Source organism: Protopterus annectens, chromosome 2.part1, assembly GCF_019279795.1.
Source record: "Protopterus annectens isolate FY-2018-M chromosome 2.part1, PAN1.0, whole genome shotgun sequence".
NCBI lineage: Eukaryota > Metazoa > Chordata > Ceratodontiformes > Protopteridae > Protopterus > Protopterus annectens.
The window spans coordinates 1,472,599,848-1,472,621,952 of NC_056729.1; the positions used below are offsets into that span (position 1 = coordinate 1,472,599,848).

General features: G+C 42.4%; 1 protein-coding gene across 1 annotated transcript in view; it reads right to left on the bottom strand.

Moving 5' to 3' along the window:
- Nucleotides 1-22,105, bottom strand: part of FAM114A1 (family with sequence similarity 114 member A1) — a 1,202,629-nt gene that overhangs the window by 470,514 nt on the left and 710,010 nt on the right. The window contains exon 8 of the mRNA XM_044062942.1: nucleotides 12,871-13,003. Within this exon, the coding sequence (XP_043918877.1) occupies nucleotides 12,871-13,003 (133 nt within the window). The remainder of the gene's footprint in view (nucleotides 1-12,870; nucleotides 13,004-22,105) is intronic.

Consider the following 22,105-nt stretch of genomic DNA (forward strand, 5'->3'; position numbering starts at 1 on the left):
TATGTACCACATAACTATGGTGTTGTCTGTCCGTATCAGTAGCTGTCCTGGTTGTAGAAGATTCCTGAAAGCCAATAGAGCGTTCTGTACGGCTAACATTTCCTTTAAATTGATATGCAGGAGCTTCTGATCCTTTGTCCAAAGGCCCTGCAGACAGTTGCCCTGAAAATGGGCTCCCCATGCATAATCCGAGGCGTCTGTGGTTAGAATCTGAGTGGCAGGAGGCAGACAGAAGGGTTTCCCTTTGTTTAGAGTACATGCCCTGGACCACCAAAGGAATTCCTTTTGGAGACAAGGCAGGATGGTGATCTGTATGTCTAAACTGTGGCAATGCTGAGACCATACGCTTTTTAGGTACCACTGAATTTTCCTCATATGTAGTCTTGCATATGGTACGAGAAGGATGCAGGAGGCCATGTAACCCAAAGCCTGCAGGAATTTCCTTGCAGAAAGCTGAGTTAAAGTTGCCAAGGTTTTGAAAGTTGAAGCCAGCTGTAATTGTTTTTCGGATGTCAGAAATGCCATCTGGGTTGTGGTGTTTAGAAGAGCACCCATAAAAGTTATCTGTTGTGAGGGTGTCAAATTTGACTTTTTTATGTTTACAGAGAAACCCAGGAACTTGAGAAGGTTCTGAACAAATTCTAGATGCTGGAGTAAGACATCCTTGCTGTCTGCCTGAATTAGACAATCATCCAGATAAGGGTAAATTTGAATTCCCTTGAGTCTGCAGTAAGCTACTACTGGAGCCAGGCATTTGGTGAAGACCCTGGGCGCAGTAGACAATCCAAAGGGCAGCGCAGAGAATTGATAGTGCCTCGATCCGGCCCTGAACCTGAGGTATTTTCTGCATTCCTGCCTGATGGGAATGTGGAAATATGCCTCCTTTAAATCCAAAGTTCCCATCCATGCATTTTTGGTCAGCATTGGAAGTAGCTGCTGTAGAGTAAGCATCTTGAATTTTGGTATCTCGAGAAAAGTGTTCAAGACTGACAGATCCAGAATGGGTCTCCATGAATTTTGCTTTCTGGGGACTAGAAAGAGCCTTGAGTAAAAACCTTGTCCCATCACTGAAAGTGGAACCAGTTCTATGGCTTTCATTGCCAAGAGAGCCTCCACCTGGTTTAAGGCCTCTAACCATTGATGTTTTGGAAGATCCGGCCATCCGCTTGGTCTTGGTAAGGTATGAAAATGGAATTTGTAACCTCTTGAAACCACATCCAGAACCCACTTGTCTTGGGTTACATGAGTCCAATTTAGGTGAAAAAGAGAAAGTTTTCCTCCGAGTGGGGCTTCCAGGCAAGAAGTTCCTGCAGCCCAACAGAGGGAGTCATTGAGCCTGTTTTCTATGAGCTTGCGACCTGTCCTCTCCTCCCCTAGGGGTGGAAGCAGTCCACTGTCTTGGTCTATAAGAGGCTTGCGCTTGAGGCCTTCCTCGGGAGCATCTGTATCTACCCCTCTGAGGCCTGTCTGAATTGGGAAAGGACCAATTTTTAGTAGGCCAATTCCTACTAAATATGGGTGGCTGTACTTGTCAGAAATCTTTAACCGTTTGCATGGATTTTGCCTTGTCCTCCATCTTCTTTATCACCTCTTCAGCTTTAGGTCCAAACAAAACATTATGCTCAACAGGAACATCCAATAACTTAGCTTTTACTTGATCTGGCAAGTTTTGTTCCTTTAACCAAGCATGCCTTCTAATGACTGTACCAGAGGCAGCAGCCCTACAAGAAGCCTCCAAGGCATCAAATCCACAGTGTAAACCATGCTTCCCAACTTGTTCAGTGGCATGCATTAAGTCATGTAATTCCTTATCTGCACAGGCAGAAATGGAAGTTAGCTTTTGTTTCAAAACAGACAGAAGAAATTGCTGGTATTTCAGCATATGAAATTGACAGTTTAAAGCCCTAATAGATAAAGTAGCAGAAGTGTACACTTTTTTGCCCCATCTTTCTAAAGATCTGGAATCCTTCTCAGTGGGAATGGGGTTTTTAGCAGTAGCGCCTTAACCCCCTTAGCACCCTGAGAAATGGTTTCAGGATCAGCAGTAGGATTCTTGTATAAAAACTGGTGGGAATCAGGAACCCTATAATATCTGTCTGGCTTAACAGGAGCCGGAGGAAGAGAGTCCGGAGTTAAGTTAGCCTCCGAAAAAGCATCATCCACAATATCCAAAATAGGATGGATAGCCAGGGGTCTATGTTGGGGAAGAAGAAGAAAATCCCTAAGTCTTTTCTTAGATTCAGAGTACTCCTGTCCTTCCCAGTGAAAATGTTCCCTCATTTCATGTAAAGTTTCCCCAAAAGAGAAATCCTCAGGGGGAGAAGCTGAAGGAATGGATTCCTCAGCATCAGAATCCTCATAAGGAGGGAAAGAATATTCCAGGTCAGAAGAAGAAACTGAAGAAACAGAAGCCTGATCAGAGGAGTCATAATACACTTCCTGCCTTGGTCTTTTATCTGGAGGGGGATGTGAACCCCTAATCATAGTAAGTAAGTCCTCCGCCATCTTAAGTAACTGTTTCTGAGACTTGGGTGCCGGATCAGAAGAGGCCTGAGCTGTAGTCTTTGATTTGGAAGGAGTCTTTGCCTTTGTCTTTGGCTTTGCCTTCATTAGAAGCTGAGTAGGCCTGAAAACCCCTTCGGAAGCAGTTACCTGCACAGCGGCTCCGGACCCATCCGAAGGAGCATTGTCCGAAGGTCCTGCAACAGAAATATTCAAAGGCCTAGTTGGCTCCTCGTGGGAATCCGTTTCGGCCATCGAAATGGCCGACTACAGGGGCTGCAAAAGCGCCTCACTGACGACGGCCGAACCTGAAGCTGGCTGTGCTTGTACAATATCATCCGATTTGGACCTCGGAGGCCTGTCTTTATCCTCGAGTCGTTTGTGAACTCCGGCAGCCGGAACCGAATCCGACGACATTTTGTAATTAAAGCGCCTACCGAAGTAATGAAATGCAAAATCGTACCTTCGTTTAATCGTATGTTGATTGAATCTAGCACAAAACAGACAACTAGCTACGTCGTGGTCAGGGCCTAAGCAAGGACTACAGTAAGAATGAAAATCCTTATGAGGTATTTGCTTCCCACATGAAATACAATTATTAACTTTTTCTGACATCGGACTGGAGCAAGAAAAAAGTTTCCCCAACGGGGTACTTAGCTTTGAGTAGGAGAAGAAAGTCTTCGGACTGAAGTACGTTAAGCAAAAATTGTCAGGAGTCAGCCGACCAGCAAATGCGAACTGCTATCACCGCACGGCAAGAAAGACTGGAGAACATGGCGTCGGCTGTCAGCTTTGTACTCCTGGCGCTCTGACGTCAGGGAGCATGGCTGAACAGCCGACGCCGGACCTAGACTTTGAGATTCTGGCCGACTGAGGACTGCCTGCCGGCAGGGGAGAACCCCACCGTCATGACTGCAACAGTGAAACACGATGAACATCAGTAGAGTCAGCTTCAGAAGTAACTGTATTCACTTCCATCCAAAAAAGTCTTTGGCCCATTCTTCCATGGCTAAAGACACAATAATGCCTTTTTGAATATGAGAATATTACTCTCTGATTACAATGTGCACCTACAATTTTCATTTACAAAAGGAAGTGAGAACCTTGTCAAATTACTAATTATACACTGACATGTTTATTAAGAATTTCTTCAAAATATGACAAATATTCTTAAACCTTCAGCGCACTTGTTAGTAATGGGAGATTTGGTCATTTCTAATCCCCACTACACTTGTGATTTAGTAGATGAAGTCTCAGATAATAAATTAACAAATGGTTTTCAAAAATGACATTAAGTAATACATTTGACCAAATAAAATATTAAACTAAAAGAAGTTACAAATTAGTCCACCCACTAGAACACAGTTAAGATACACAGTGAAAGAAATGATCCTTCTTAAAAACCAATAGATGGGGAGGCTCGAATTCATAAAAGTTATCCAAAGGAGTACATGAGGTGCACACCTTGTGGTAACTTTTTATTTTCAGTAACAGGCCTACCAGGGTGCTACAACACAAAGACATGCAGCACTTCTGTAGGCTGTCTCTACAGCTGTGCTAGATGCTAAGGAGGCATTCTGGGGGAAAGACATATGCTAATTAGTCAAGTCCTCTCCTCCTGTTGTAAGGCACATCAGAGAATCACTTGAATGCATAAAGTAGCATGGTCACTCTTGGCTGCTCATGAGAATGAACATGGCCTTGTTTGTGTTTATCCATCATGGCAGAGGTAAGTACTAGGGAGTTTAGTGGTTAGGTAGTGGTAGGGAATGAAAGAGCTTGTGTATTGTGTATGCGAGGGGATGCAACTGTGAGTGTTACATGTGAGGGTATATCTGCCTGGGAGGTCACATTAAGGGGAGAGTTTGTGAGGGGATAGGTAAGGGGTGTGTATGTGTGTGTGTTTGTGCATGTGAATGTGTGTGTGTGTGTGTGTGTGTGTGTGTGTGTGTGTGTGTGTGTGTGTGTGTGTGTGTGTGTGTGTGTGTGTGTGTGTGTGTGTGAGGTGACTGTCATACTTCCACCTCTCAACTGAACAGATTTTTGCAGAATGTCCAGATTTGTGCCTTATATTTTCACTCCGTTTTATATAAAATTGTGGCTTTCTGGCAAATTAGTGGCAAATCATTAATGACTGAAGTTAGAAAATAATGACAGACATTTGAGTTTTAGACTTCATACCCTTCAGAAAATTCATGCTATTGCAAAAACCTGTTATTCTATTAACTTTCTAAGTTTGTAAGAGCACTATTTAAAAATTGTCCCTATTTGTACCACTTTTTTCATGGTTTTGTCCAGATTTCTTACTCCAAGAGATTGAGAAGTATGGCCTAGACCAATGAGCAAAACCTGCAATATTGTGTCGGGGTGACCAGTAGACACCATGGTACTTCTTTATTAATATGTTGCTCAGAGGTACACTAACCACCAGGCAGAACACTAAAGGCATGAGTTAGGGGGAACAATACACACCACGGAGAATTCTTAACGGCACTTATACAAAACATGGGCAAGGAACTGATCACTAGCCACCAGGGATAACTGTAAAGATATGTGTCGGGATCACAAGACACCAAGGATACCCTATACAGTATGTCTTAAAGGCACTTAGTTAAAAGAAAAATAATGTGGAGCAAGGAACTACTGTACAGGATACTAAACACACTAAAAAGAATTCCAACCCTGTACCCTCCAACTGCGAATATTCATCCTTTACACCACCACCACTAGACACTAGGGATATGACGTAAAAAATAGATAACATTTTAAAACAAACGAAAAACCAAACTATAAATGGATGAAAAAGGCTTTGAACCTTGCACCCTTGCCAATCAATGTCATATTTAATCCACTGGACTGATAAGTTAGTTCAGCGGACTTTAACACATAATGAGGATCTCGTTTACTATTCAATGCCTGCAGCAGTTTATGACTTATGAGGCACAGGGACATTGGAACATTAAGCAAATGTCTTAAACTCATCATGCAAAAAGTCTATAGACAAAGGCAAAATTAATGGCAGAAGCAACAATAATAAAGTAGCAATCTGGCTTGCTACAGTAAAGTTCTTTTTTTTTTTGTTGTTCTTCAGTTGAAGAGCTGAGGTGTACATATATTTCCAGTAACATATATAATGGGAAAGAACTGCTTCTTAATAAATGTAATACATTTTAGGAATCACTTTCAAAATATGTAAAAAGGCTAATAAACTTACTGAAGTAAGTCTGTCTCTTCAGGTCAAGAACACTAGATGAAATTTTGTCATTCCTTATAAGTATGGTAACAATTCACAGCAAGGAGTTGCACTGTTGTCACCATATTGAATACAATTCAACACAGATGTTTTATATATATATATATATATATATATATATATAGAGAGAGAGAGAGAGAGACAGATGATAGAGACATAGAGACATATTTTAATGAGCTGTTTTGCTAAATTAATCTATAAACTTGCAATGTTTCACCATTTTCCTGGCTGCACCCTAGTACAGAGAATAACATGAGCTGGAAAATAGTCTGTTTGGAATCAACACTGATTCCCCAAAAGATTTAGTAAAGGAAGGAAATTATATTTCTGAAAAAAAAAAAAAAAAAAACAAGAGTGTTCCCATTGCACAGAAATATTAAAAAATCAAAATGAAAAGACTTGACTCAAGGAAGTCTGACAGGTGGTGAGAGGTCTGACTAAAGGCGATAGCTTCCAACTACTATATATTTGTAATTATTTATATTATGTCAGACTAACATTTTGTTCAAAGTGACAGGAGTATCTCACAGCAGTCCATCCAGGCCTGAGGCCTTCTTAATTAAGAACTGGCTTCACTGCATTCTCTGTATCACTGGATAAATACCACAGAACCAGATGGTTATGATCGCTTGCAAGATCTACTAAACTTTATTTATTTACTTGTTTATTTGATGTTTGTTGATCGGGAAAGTCTGACTGGGCACAGGCCGTTTTTCAGCAGAGGCCCAGGAGAAAATCCCCATAAAGAAAAACAACTGTTATAAATAATAAGAAGTTATGTACCTACCATAACGCTCCATGTTAGTTGTCTTCTTCTCGCCTTCTTTCTTGCTGGATGGGCTCGGAGCCGATCCTCGGCTCCGACTCGGCCTATACTATAGCTCGAGAGCTATTTTTACCGGCTCAAGGCAGCCCTATACCCCACAATACCATGCGCTAACTCCCCAGATCTCGTTGGCAGCTAACACATAGTATATATTTATTATTATTATTATTATTATTATTATTACCAAATACGGTCTCCCTGCTGGTAACACTAAAGATACGGGGTAACCGTAAAGGACTGTATAACATGAAAGAGAAGGACTCAGAGACCTTCAAGTCTGTCCAGGCTAGGGAGCAGGAGGGAGGGACGCAAGAAAGAAGGCGAGAAAAAGACAACTAACATGGAATGTTATGGTAGGTACATAACTTCTTAATGTTAAGTTGTCATTCTCGCCTTCATTCTTGCTGGATGGGACAGCGTCCCTAGCACCTTGGTCCTGGGTGGCTCAACGGAACAGACTCCTGAGTACGGTGGAACCAAAGTCAGCTCTATTTCTGGAGGCTATATCAAGCTTATAATGGGTAATAAAAGTATGTTGAGAAGCCCATGTAGCTGCTGCACATATGGCATCTAACAGTAACCTTGCTTGAAAGGCTGTTGATGTTAATAGTGCCCTAGTTGAATGAGCTTTAGGTCTAGACGGGAGTTGTTTGTGTCTCAACTGGTAGACAAAGGTAATGATGGATGTCAACCATCTAGAAAGAGTTACCTTTGATACTGGAAGTCCTTTCTTTCCTTCAGCATGAGAGAGAAAGAGCTGGTCTGACTTTCTGAATTGTTTTGTCCTGTCTGGGTAATACCGCAGCTGGCGATGAACATCCAAGGAATGCAATTTCTGTTCAGCCCTGTTTGAATAATCTGGGAAGAACACAGGCAAGTCAATAGTGTGGTTCAGATTTGATTCAGAAGAAACTTTTGGTAGAAAGGAAGGATTCGTTCTGAGAGTTACCCTGTCTTTATGAAAAGCCAAATAAGGGGGACGGGCAGACAATGCCTGGAGTTCCAATACCCTTCTGGCAGATGTTATAGCCACCAAAAACAGAGTTTTCCAAGAGAGAAGTTTGAATGAGCAAGAAGCTGCAGGTTCAAAGGGAGGGAGAATTAATGATGTTAGAACTAAATTTAAATCCCATTGTGGAGGAGGATCCCTAATGGGAGGTCTGAGCAAAAATACACCCTTGAGGAAAACTTTACAGAGTTTGTGGGACATAATATTTGTTTCCGATAGCCCCACATGAAAATTGGCAATGGCCGCCAGTTGTAGTCTGATAGTGGCCGACGACGATCCTGAATGAAAAAGCTCCGCCAGAAAATCTAGAACTTTATGAATTGGAGCATTAAAAGGATCCAAGGACCTAGCTTCTGCCCAGAATGAAAAACGCTTCCATTTGCTCGCATAAGTCTTCCTAGTATTGGACTTATGGGAAGCAAGAATGATATCACGGACAGGAAGAGAAATGAAGGGAAGCCTGGCTATGGTTGGAAGTGGAGCAACCAAGCTGTGAGGTTGAGGGAACGAAGAGACTGGTGCAGCTTGCCCGTTAGGTGGGTCAAAAGGTCTGGAAGGGGTTCCAGATGCCAGGGCTGTTCCAGTAGATGATGGTGCAGGAACGGAAACCATACTTGTCGATGCCAATAAGGGGCAATGAGGATCATTTTGGATCTCAATGCGGTTGCTTTCTGAATTAATTGCGGAATCAGCGGGAAGGGGGGAATGCGTATAGAAGACCCCGAGGCCAATCGTGGACTAGAGCTTCTCTGGGGGGATGGCCTGGTAGAGGGAAGAGTGTGAAGAAGTCGAGGCACTTGCTGTTTTGAAGGGTTGCGAAAAGGTCGCAGCAAGGCTGGCCCCACTTCTGAAAAATTCTCTCTGCTACCGCTAGATTTAGAGACCACTCGTGAGGCATGAGAATTGTTCTGCTCAGTCTGTCCGCAATGATGTTGGACCTCCCGGGGATGTGCGTTGCTATCAGAAACCGTTGAGAGGAGATCGCCCACTGCCAAAGTCTGAGTGCTTCCCGACATAGGGGATAGGACTTTGTTCTGCCCTGCTTGTTTATGTACCACACTACAGACATATTGTCTGTTTGAATTGCTATAGTCCCGGTGGGAAGAGAGTCCTGAAGGGCTTGCAACGATAAAAGCACTGCTCTCATCTCTAGGACATTTATGTGCAGGTGGCATTCTAATTGTTGCCATGTGCCCTGGACAGTCCTGCCCTGATAATGCCCCCCCCCCCACCCGATCAGGGAGGCATCCGTTGTCACTGTGGCAACTGGAGGGGGGAGAACAAAGGGTCTGCCCTGAAGAAGTTGAGGGGAGACCATCCACCAGGAGAGGTGTCTCTTGCAAGATGGGGTTATCAAGATGTTGTGAGTCATTGGGAGCTGTAGAAAGGACCACTGAGAAAAAAGCATCCACTGGAGAATTCTCATGTGGAAGCGAGCTAAAGGAAGGAGAAGGATCGCCGCTGCCATGAGGCCTAACATTTTCAGTACTAACTTGGCTTGAATTCTGTTGGACTGAAACAGTAGCTGAACATTCCACCGTATGTCTGTCACTCTCTGAGGTGGTAATGTTGCAGACATTTCTCTGGTGTTTAGTACGGCGCCTATAAAGTTTATAGATTGAGAAGGCGGCAAAGAGGATTTTGCAAAATTTATGGAAATACCTAGTTTGTTGCAAATGTGAATGGTATAATCCCTGGCTATTATAAGATGCTGTTTGGTGGTAGCAGTAATGAGCCAGTCGTCTAAATATGGAAACACCTGGAATCCTTTGCGTCTCAGGTGAGCCGTGACCACTGCCAAGCATTTGGTGAACACCCGGGGGGCTGTGGTGAGACCAAAGGGCAGGGCTCTGAATTGGTAATGACTGGCTCCCAGCCGGAAGCGGAGAAACCTTCTGGAGCGCCTGTGTATCTTTATATGATAGTACGTGTCCTGGAGGTCTAATGAGCACATCCAGTTGTCTCTGCCCAAAAAGGGTAGAATGGACTGCAGTGTTACCATCCGAAATTTTGTCTTCTGCACAGACTTGTTCAGTCTGCTGAGGTCCAAAATGGGTCTCCAGTCTCCTGTCTTTTTTGGAACCAAAAAGAACCTGGAGTAGATTCCGGATCCTAGCTGGTCTGCTGGAACTGCCTGGATGACTCTTTTTTTCTAACAGCTTTTTTATTTCTAGCTGTGCCTAACCCCTTTGTGCAGGTGGTACGTTTGGGAGGGGTCTTGGCGATTGGATCGGAGGGGAGATGAAGGGGATTTTGTAACCCTCGGATATAATCAACTGTACCCAATTGTCCTGAGAAAGGGATTGCCAGGCTTCCGGGTACAGAGATAATCTTCCCCCGACTGCCTCCGAAGGTGGACAGTCGGGCAGTGTCTCAGGGATGCTGAAAGGCTTGATCAGGGAAGGATTCCCTGGAACCCTGGTTCTGTGGACCCCCTCTGCCCCTGGGGCGACGTCTATTGTTATTCCCCCCTCTGCCTCTGGGGGGAAGTTCACCACGTGCGACTGGAGCGACTCCCTGTGGTTTGCAGAACCACATCTTTCCACCCTTCAGACCTTTAGGGTAAGGTCTAGATGGTGTGGAAAAGTGGACTCCCACGGCAGAGAGAGTCTTACCATCTTGCTCGCACCTGGTGAGGGTATTCTTCACCTGAGGTCCAAACAACTCTGAACCATCAAAGGGGGTGTTGGTGAAGGACGCCTTGAAGGGACCAGCAAAATTACAGAGTCGCATCCAGGTGTGACGTCTCAACGCAACACCTGTGCCTGCGGCCCTACTCACTCCATTGGCTGCATAGGATATAAGCCGCATGGAGGAGTTGGCAATGGAATTCAGGGTAGTCAGCTGGGAGTTAATCTTGTCCTGATACCCCACAGCAGAAGGATCCTGTATGGTTTCACCCAGTTCTTTGAGCAAATCTCTCTGAAGGCGGGTGAAATGACATAAATAGTTCAGCGATCGCATGGCAAAGGTCGCTGAAACAAATGTCCGCTTGCCGTACCTGTGCATGGTCCTAGACTCTTTGTTAGGAGGATGAACAGGTACAGAAGCATCAGCTAATTCCTTCTTAGTGGCGGCTGCTACCACCATAGCATCTACCGAGACACCTTTGGTTAGAAATGGTTTGTCCTCCGGAGCAGAAATAATTTTAGAGGGTCTCCTAGGGGTAGGTTCCATTAAGTCAGGAGCTGCCCATGCCTTTCTGGCCACTACTTCCATCAGTGGGTCGAAAGGAGGAGACACCCAGGAGGTGGAAGGGCGAGACTCAAAAGCGTCAAGGTAATCCGACTCGTCCTCGGAGGGTTTGAGGGTGGACCAATTCCCCCTCTGTTTCAGGATCTCTAGGATGTCTGAAAAGGAGACATCCTCAGAGGGGGATCTCGGGGAACCCTCCGACTCATCCAAGTCGGTGTCCGAAGTGAGAGACTCAGGGGAGTCTACGTGCTTCCTCTTGCACTTTTTTTTCCTAGTGGTTCCCCTGAAGGTTCAGGGGAGGCCTCGGAGGAGGAAGAGACACCCAAAGTGGGTACCCTGCGCTTTGAATCTCTGCTGTCAGTTGCAGGAGGATGGCCAGAGACTGTAACAGGCACTGTAGAGGGAGGAGCTGAAGAACCCAACCTTGGAGCTGACACTGGATCCAGCACGCTCCTCATCACCTCGAAAGCCCCCCTATCAGGCACCGAAGGCAGTCCTGGCTCCGAAGACACCCGAACCACCCCCGGCACTGACAGAGAAGGTTCCGAAAATGATGTCGGGGCCGAACTAACCAGAGCCGACGCTCCGAGAGCGAGATCGGGGTCGGACAAGGGTCCGATGCCACTCGCCCCCTCGGAGCCGACAATGGAGTCTCTGCGCCCGGACCTCTCCACGGACGGTACCAATGAAGAGGTCGGAGCCAACAACGCCAGAGCCGAAGATGGAAGTATCGGCTCCAATGTGGGCAAGGTTACGGTTCCGACAAACTCCGGCTCCGAACTCGACTGGAGAGTCGGAGGAGGAATCGAAGGCGGTATCGAGGGAGCCACAGTCTGGTGAGACGGGCTTTGAAGCATTTGGGCCAGTGCCTGAGATTTTATGAGTCTACTGACTACCCTCTCAATATTGTGGTCGGAAAGCCTAGACGACCTGGAGGAATGAGTCCTATGACTCCGCTCTGATAGGAGGGGCGATCTTGGAGCCGATCGGACGGACTCTAGTGAGGGAGACCTAGAGCGCTTGCGCGCTAAAGTCGGCTCCGATACAGATTTCGGAGCGGATGCGGTCTTGCTCGTATTGGCTCTGACTGGAGCCGATGTTGGAGCAGTCTCAGATTCGCCAGCCCTCGACTCAGAAGCTGGAGCCGAAGGATTGGCGGGCTTAGATGACTTCCCCGAGCCAGACTTGGACGGGGAGTCATCAGGCTTCAATAAGCCCCGCAATATAAGTTTATTGCGATGCTACTGCAGGACTCTTGAACTAAATCCGTGACAAATGGAACAAGAGTCCTGCAGGTGCAAAGGCCCCAAACAGTAGACGCAAGAAGTGTGACAGTCTGTCAGAGACATTTTCTGACAGCACGAGTCACACTTCTTGAATCCCGAGACCTTAGCGTCTTTGGACATTGCCCTAAGGACAGTAATACAGTCAGCACACACACTCACTCACTTAAACCCAAGGGGGAGTTAAGGGGGCTGACTAAGATCACAACACACACACACACTATACGGGGTTGGGAGTAAACAAAAACTAAAGCCCGTAGGCCCGATTATAAAATTAGCTAAAAGGGTGGGTAGGGCTTAACGAAATATCACTAATAAGTAAAAATAAATCGATAGGGAACTAATGGGGCTAAACTATAAACTATCTCAAATTCGAAGACTTACTGAAAAAATTTCTTTACTGACCTGAGCCGGTAAAAAAAGGCAACCTTGCAGTGAAGCGGCAAACGAGATCAGGGAGTTAGCGCATGGTATTGTGGGATATAGGGCTGCCTCGAGCCGGTAAAAATAGCTCTCGAGCTATAGTATAGGCAGAGTCGGAGCCGAGGATCGGCTCCGAACCCATCCAGCAAGAATGAAGGCGAGAATGACAACTTAACATCAAATTATACAATACATAAGCACATACAGTAGTGGTACATACAAGTATAACAAGGTATAAATAGAGATAATCTAATAGAGATAATAAAATGGATTTTATTTTGTGTGCATGTGTGCTACTGTATAAACTTAAACTACTTGTTTCCCTAGATTCTGACAAGATTTAACATCTGCTTCAAAAACCTCTGACTAAATTAAGTACCTTGTTCTAATTCTCCTTTCTCTTCGTCTTCTTTATCAAACTCTTTCTGTAGGAATATATCTTTGATGGCAATCAGTTCATTTTTTAAAACTTCTAGCTCTTCTCCCACTAGCGACAGCAAAGCCGCTTGAACCTGAAAATGAAAAATGAGGTGAAAGGTGAGATAAGGCCATAACATTCTCTTTAACTTTCTCTTTAAAGTATAATAAAGACTACATGCTGAGTTTTGATTATGTTATTACAGTGCTTTACCAACCAGTGGAAAATTTCAGTATATCCCACATTCCAAAGACAACATCATTAATTACACAAAGTAGAACTAACTTAATTAACAAATGTCACATTTTATATTTGTTTTCCTTTACAAGAATTTCACTAAAACTTTCTTCATATGGCCAATAAACAATTCTTATAGGTTCATAGGTGGGTACTAGGCTATCGGCCCAAGGGCCTAAGTAAGCCTAGCCAGCAAAGTTCCCTGGCTTACGCCACCCAAAAAAGTTATCTTCCTGTACCCCTGTCGAGCAGAGCCTTTGTTGTTGATCATGCTCGATAAAGACACTGTATCACAAAAATTCAGGCCAAAACTTACATTTTTTGCCATGTACGAGTGGGCTTAATTGTGTTAGCTTTTAAATTTTACTACAGAAAGGATGCTAATTATATAAAACAGATAACATACGCATATCTACTACAAGCTAGAAGACTGAGAATAAAACAGGTAATGCCAGACATTGGTTAATAAAATCAGCAAAAATATCATTGTAACTTGACTACGTAGTCCCAAAATGTGCTTCTTGTACCATAATACATTTTAAGCTGCAATAATGTCATATTTAAGATATAACTGCAAGACACTGTTGAATGGATACTGAATAGTCAAAAAACAATACAGACAGCAATAAGCAAGGAACACAAATATATTGTGATATTTGCTTTTATGACAACAGTAAAAATACTATAGTGCTCAGAGCACCATGATTACACTCCAAAACTACAGAAAAGACAAGCTTATTAAGAACCTTTCTGACATCACAAAGGTGCTTAACAAGCTTAAGTTAATCACCCTTCATCATTCTTGAGTTCAAGTTCTTGAGCTACAGCATTAACAGTGGTATGTGACCATTACAGAAGAGGGGTGGGAAGTTGTTAAACGCTTCATTCAGCCTTTCAAAAATGCTAAATGGATTACTTAACTTTTAAATCTATTTACACTTCACATCACTGCTCTGTGTGTTAGTTGACCTCTGCGTTGCAGTGATAAGTGCTCCTAGACTGTTTCTCTGACTTTTATTTTACATAGGAGCAGGTAAGGCTCCAGGACCTATAAATAATTATGCTCAAGTCTCGGATCATAACCAACTTTTTTATGTGTCAAGACATGGAGGTAAAGAAAGTCACCTTTGAGCAAAGTCCTCTGGGCAATACTAGCTCAAAAATCCATATAAAGAGTGGGATAGGATATTAGGAGCATCATTCTATGCTGTGATAGTACTTGACCAGCACCAGATCTCCACTAGTTCTTCAGAGAAAGGATGTCACTGTTTTCACAAATTCTGTCTAGGAGAAGAAATGCATAAGACAGGTAAACTCACTGTTATGATTTAAAGTTACAGTGACCTCTCCAAGTAAGGTCTACTGTTGTTGCATTGCTCTAACAAAATAAGCACTATATCCTCCCATGAAGATGAATGGAAATTAGAGCCCAGAAGTCAGACTTTATGCATCTTATCTGCATGGCTTCTTACTTCACAAAGCAACTCTAGATGGTTAGCCCTTCCTGTTACAACCTAAGTTAAGCACTTGAAATCAGTCACTCTGAGCAAATGATGTCAGTGTTTACTTGTCAATCTCTAGTCATTTGACTAGAAACTTCAATAAGAGTAGATATTCTATATCAGTAATGGTTTTCTCTTGAAGTTATGGTTCTTTAATAAACACTGACAGGCTACCAGCTATAACTCTCAGCAATGATAACAGTTCGCACAGCACTGTTGCATTCATTTTTTTAACTTTTTTCCTTATACAAATTTGGGTCTGTGAATGAGAACAGAACATTAAAACAAATTATTCTGGCCATTATTTCATGTACTGTCTTCAGAATCAGACATTATAGATGCATGAAAGCAAAGGGCAGTTACATGATCACTATTAAGTGATCATTGTTTCAGTTTGTTGGTTTTTTTCCTTACACAAATTTGGGGTTGTGAATGAGAACAGAACATTAAAACAAATTATTCTGGCCATTATTTCATGTACTTTCTTCAGAATCAGACATTACAGATGCATGAAAGCAAAGGGCAGTTACATGATCACTATTAAATGATCATTGTTTCAGTTTGTTGGTGGGAGCAGTGTATGTTTGTAAGTACAAGCTCAAATACAGCTTCTACTCTAAATGAATGTCAACTGATCCTTCACATCTAACATCCTTGATTGTAATATCTTGAAAACTGCAAATTATAAGTAAAGCAATAGAGCAGCTTAAAATTGTTTTTAAAGCAGAGGGCAAACAACAGCACCTAACTTTGGAGGCAAGCACTACCCTTACACATTTCTCTCATTCTAGAAAACTGAGGAAGGGAGAAATTCCATGATACAGTACACAAAGTCACTTGTGAGGCTGGCATAATGGTTAAGGTGCTTACCTTAAAAGCACAAGGTACAGGTTCGATTCTCATAAGGGGTGATTGGCTGGACTTAAAAAAATGGCCCACAAGGGCAGTTAGCCTAATACTGAACTATGAACTTGTTTCACTTCTGTATGTGTGAGCAAAGTATTTCAGCAGTTTAGTAGGGAGAATTGTGATGAAGAAGCGTATTAGGAACTGATCACTAAGTGAGAGAGGGAGTATCTTGATGGAAAAGAGTTTGTTAGAGTGTGTTTGTGATTATCCCATCTAGAAGAGTGTGACTGCTTATTTTTCATGATATGCATGAACTTGTAGATAAACGAAAGAAAGAAAAAGAAAGAACACCATTTTGTTTGTGCACTTTGAGGCTAATAATAAAGTTGCAGAGGATAAATATATTTCACTGCCATAGTGCATTATATATGGTTTCCAGTGGGATGTATATGACTGCTGCTTGGGCTGAGTTATGCAGCACTGGACCAGAATATATCTTTACTAAGTTGACATTGCATCAGTTATAAAACAATCCTATGTATTACAACAAAAAAAAAAAAGCAAAACTTTTGTGACTCAAATATATATTATCCAAACTCTGTGTGGTAAGGGAGATAATCCGTTGATATCAAACTCAGCACCTAGCTGTAATGAAATCAATGGTAAAACAACACCCTACGTACATTTTCTAGTTGAATATCCTGCTGTCATACCTAAATGTCTTAAAAGTTTTCAATGCAACCACAAAAGGGGACTGACATATAGGTTCATAGATTAGTATTTTATTTATTTTATTATTTATTTTATTTATTTAGCATCAGGCTAACTGCCCTTTGGGACCATTTTAAGCCTAACCAATTACCGCATATACACTAAAACCTAATGCAGGGATTCATAGGTTCACAAGTACTTGCTAAGCTACTGATCTAAGAGAATATTTAGAAGCGTAGCCTTGGATTCCCTTCAATTTTTAGTGCCTGTACTTTAAAAGAGAATAATGTTTGGCAGAATACATACAGTGTAATATTTAGTACTATACTTAAATTCCACTGCTGTTGGCACAGAATATAGTACTACTCCATAGTATATCCTTACATCAGAAGAAAATAAAATCACACAGACACACACACACACACACACACACACACACACACACATCTGTGCATTGGTATATACATGTACACACACAATATACACATTTACACACATATATATATATATATATATATATATATATATATATATATATGTGTGTGTGTGTGTGTGTGTGTGTGTGTGTGTATCTGTGAGTATATATATATATATATATATATATATATATATATATATATATATGTTGTTGTTGTGTCTTTCGGCTTTTCCCGGTTAGGGGTCGCCACAGTGGAACTCCGGTCCGCTAATGATTGGCAGTGGATTTTTACGTGCCGAGTTGCCAGCCCTTACGCCCAACCTTCAATGAAGGTACACCCATTCACGCATGTCTCCTCACAGAAGACGCTCTAGCTGAGAATCGAACGGGACAACATCTTGCTGTGAGGCGACAACGCTACCGCAGCACAACCACCGCAGTTAAGTATATGTGTGTGTGTGTGTGTGTGTGTGTGTGTGCGCGTGTGCATGCGCGTGTGTGTGTGTGTGTGTGTGTGCGTGAGAATGTTGCAGCAAAGAGAAAATACTCAAAAATGCACTGAAGAAAACATTGATCTAAAAGGAGCGAACAAGCACAAAAAAAAAAAAAAAAAAAAAAACACAGTATTTTCACTGGAAGCCAAGCCCCGTGCACCGTCTGCTAATTATATATACCAAACTCTGGCCTCAAACTATAGTAGGGAAGGGGCAAATTCCTAGACCCTACTGTACCATAATCTTGCATGAAGAGTGCTAGCATGCAGAAAAACAGCCAATAACAGCATTCACTCATATCAGTATCTGTTAATAGCCATTACATCTATCTCTCTCTATCCATATTAATTTTTCTTTTACTTATTTAAAAAGAAGTTATGTTCTTACCATACGTTCCATCTGTGTTGAGAATTTTCATTCATCCTCAACATATGGGACTCAGATCCGAGGGTCAGATCTTAGTCCCATACTTCAAGGATGAATGAAAATTGACATCAGATCATTTGTATTAGTACTGCAGGGGATTTATCATTGAATAAACTAGAAGAGAATGGGAAGCAGGGAGCAACCATTTGATCCTGAGCAGAATCCCAGCAACAGTGTGGTGGTATGGCTTAACCTGGGGAGTAACATGAGCAAAGCCAGTTATTTAAGTAGTGGGTTTTGAGAAGTTTTTTTAAATTGGGAAGTAGAGGTGGTAGAAGTTAAGTGATTTGGGAGTGAATTCCAGGTTCTGGCAATACAGCAGGCAAAGAGAGATTTGCCAACATCATTTTTAATGTTTGACGACATTTGTGTGGTTCTGATTACTAGATCTTAAGGTTCTAGTGATTGTATAGGGGTGGATTAGATGATGAAGGGCTGGGGTTTTGTCAGGAAGGTAGTAGAGCTTGTGAGCTATTGAAAGTTGGTTGAGTAGGAGGAGATGAGGTAACTCAAGCCAAATAAGTTGCTTGATGGCTAGACAGTGATGGGATCTATGAGATTATCAGTAGCAAACTTGACAATCTTGTTGTAGCAAGATTCCATTTTTGGTTAGTTTGGTGTGGCAAAGGTTAGTTAAGATATGGGAGGCATAAAGAAGGATAGATAAGAGACGGGCTCTTGCAATAGTGGCTTTGGTATATTTAGTGATGAACTGTCTGTTCCTGTAAAGGAGACCAAGCTTTTTGTTAACTTTCCTGATTGTCTGTGCAATGTGTATGTTGAATTTCAGATTATTGTCAATTTCTACACCTAATAGTTTTGTGTGTGTTGTTGGGGTGATTTGTATATTATCTTTATATTTTATGGTAAAAATCAATGCTTAGTGGAGGAGATCTACCTGGGCTAAAGAGAATGAGTTTGTTTTTTTGGGATTAAGAATACGTTTGATGTTAGTGAACCATGCTTCTGCTAAGGTAAAGTTATTTTGGGTTATGGTTTTTAGCTCATTTAGGGTGGGGGCAGCACATATAATAGTCGTGTCATCTGCGTATTGCACTACTGAGGTTGAGGCTATCTGGTTAGTAAATAGTGAAAATAGCAAGGGTCCGAGGATGGACCCTTGAAGGACACCTATGGCTAATGGTAATAGGAGGGATATTTTGGTCTTGCCATAGAACTGCCTGCTGATGGTCTGATAAGTAGTTATTGAACCATGATATGGTGGAGGACCTTATGTTTATGGTTAACCATATCAAAGGCTTTGTATAAGTCTAAGAATATGGATGATATGAATAGTCCGTTGTTTCTATGGTGACTGACAATGTGGATAAATGAAAGTAATGCTGTGGTGGTGCTATGGGAAGGTCTGAAGCTATGCTGGAATTTGGATAATAGGTAATTTTTTAGGAGGTATTGCATTAGTTGGGAATGAACTACTCTCTTTAATATTTTTGATAAAGGTGATAGAATAGCAATAGGGTGGTAGATGGTAAGCTGAAGGGAGTTACTCCCTTTGTGCAATGGCATAATATGTGATATTTTCCATGAGTGAGGTACTTTGCATTCTGATATTGACCTATTTATGAGAATGGACATAGGATAGGCTATTGCTTATGATGTTATCTGTAGGAAATCTGCTGGAAGATTGTCAGCTGCTAGTGTGGTTGGTTTAAGGTTTTTGAGGAGTTTAGCAATTTTATTAGTGGGGACTGGGTGCAGGGAAAAACTGGGGGAGTTGTTTTTTGTACTGAAACGGGTAGGGGTCTCTGTTGGTGTGGGGCTACTAGTCGTGTTTTTAGTGTTGGCTAGGGCTCGGATTGTTTCAGTAAAGTATTTGTTAAACTGGGTGGGGATGTTGTCATGGTTGTTTGGTGATACTGGGTGCAGTAAACTATTCATTGTGGTCCAGATTTTTTGAGGGTTGTGAATGTATTTTTCCTGCCTTAACAAGAATTACTACTCCCTCATCCAGACATCCCCATCCAAGTCTCTATTAGAACCCAGGTTACCTGACTTGTAGTTTGGGTTTCATCCCCTTCTACCATGTAGCCAAGCAAAAATCATAAATATTACTCCAAATTCAACACACACAGGTGCATTTAACTCCCATGGAAAACATAATTGCAGACTTAGGGATGTTTTGTGCCTGAGAAACTTACTATCATTCTTTGACAATTCAACTGTGAACTTTCAAAGGTGAGTTGACATACAGTCTTTTACAAAGGTACCAAATGCAAGTACTGCTAGGCTTTTCACTGCCACAGTCTCATTCTGCAATATGCTCAGTCTCTATTAGAGTATATGACTTTTGTTCAGGTTCGCCTTTGCAGAACTTTACTAGAATATATTTTACTGAGTTGTCATATATATTTCTCCAAAAAATTACTTATTACTTGTAACATGCAATGACTCAAACTCCATGGTCTGAAATAGTCAAAGTGGTGATGTAAATTTCAGTATTAAGCTTGGGAATACAGCATTAGTACAGAATATATCTACTATACATTTATGTACTTTTTATTTAGTGATGTATGTTAATGAGGAAGGTGGACTTTGGGAAAGAAAACTGGCAAAATGATCACGACTGATGTTTGTTTCAGAGGCAACATTTGGTAGAAAGGAAGGATTCGCGAGTAAGGCAACTCTATTCTTGTGAGAAAGCAAATACTTTGGTTTCAAAGAGAGTGCTTGGGGTTCAGATTCTTGTCTTGCTGAAGTTATGGCCACCAGAAAGACTGTCTTCCAAGACACAAACTTAAGGTCTACTTTAGCTGAATGTGCAAAAAGTGAATGTACCAAAGTGTAATACCAATGTCAGGTCCCAAGGTAGAGTATGGTTCTTAACTGGAGGTTTAAGTAAAAAGGTACCTTTTAGAAAGGTCTTACATAACTTAGATGAAGCTAAAGGAGAAGCATCATCTCCAGTGTGGTAATTGGAGATGGCTGCTAACTGAACTCTGATGGTGGAGAAACTTGCCCCCGGTTTGAAAGACGGAGGCTATGAAACCTAAAACAGCAGGAAGTGGAGCAGTAAAACGATCCAACTCTCTCACTGATGAGCCCAAAAGGAAAACCTCTTCCATTTACTCTTATAAATCCTCCTAGTCAAAGGTTTGTGAGACGAAAATAGAATATGGCAAACTAGGGAGGATAGCTTGGAAAGTCTAGTCATTGTTGGAATTGGAGAAACCATGCAGTCAACTTCAGGCCTACAATGTCTGGATGAATTATCCCTAAAGGGTGTGACAGGAGGTCTGGACTGGTATCTGGTGTCCAAGAATGACATACTAGGTGTGACCATAGAAAGGGGAACCATACTTGCCAAGGCCAGAAGAGGGCAATGAGGATTACTTTGCTTCTCAACCAAGGCGCTTTCTGAAGAAACTTGGGGATTAGAGGCAGGGGAGGGTAAGCATAAAGGAGACCGGAGGGCCAAACATGGAGTACAGCATCTCTCGGTGACTATCCCTGTGGAGGAGTTAGGGCAAAGAACCTGCTGCACTTGTTGAATGGAGAGGCTTATAGAGTGGAGCACTGTTGACCCCATTTGTGGAAGATCATATTTGCCTATGACTGACTGAGAGACCACTTGTGAGGCATCAGAATGGTCCTGCTGAGCTTGTCCTCTAAGATGTTGGACTTCCCCAGTATGTGCTTCGCTACAAGAAAGTAGTTGGACTGCAAAACTCTCATTGCTTCTCGGCAAAGGGGTAAGAGCTGGTTCCCCCCACTTGTTGATGTACCAGACTGACATGTTGTCCATATGAATAGCAATAGTTCCTAGTAGAAGAACCCTCTGAAAGGCCTGCAACACTAGAAGCACCGCTCTCCTCTCCAGGAGATTTATATGCAAAATAGTCTTCTGGGAACCATGTGCCTTGAACAGTCCATCCCAAGTAATGTCCTCCAACCCCCAACTGGGAGGCATCGATGGTCAATGTGGCATTCGGAGAGGAAGAATAAATGGACACCCTTAACAAATTTCTTTGGAGTGTATCCACCACAGCATTTATGCTGGGGGAGAAGGATGAGAAAGAACCTGTCTGACATGAGATTTCAAAGTAAGAACTCTGTTTTGAGGCACAAGATCTAGACAACTGACTGTATCTAGGTGAGCCATTATAAACTCCAAGATTGAACTGGCTGAAGTTGTGACTTGGCCAGACTGATCATAATTCACAGAGAATGAGATAATTGGAGTAAATAATCTCTGGCTCTTTCCAGAAGATGCCTAGCTGGTGCAGTAAGGAGCCAGTCATCTAAGTATGGAAGCACTCTGAATCCAAGCAGTCATAGATGAGCTGCTACCACTGCCATGCATTTGGTGAATACCCTGGGGGCTGTGGTGAAACTAAATTGCAGGGCTCTGAACTGGTAATGACTGGCTCCCAGTTGGAAATGAATGTATCATTGAGAAAACCTTTTCATTTTGATATGACAGCACATGCCTTGAAGATCAACAGAGCACATCCAGTTGTCCTTATGTAGGAGAGACAGAATGGACTGAACCATAGCCATCCAGAATTTGCATTTTTTTACAAACTGGTTCAGATAACTGA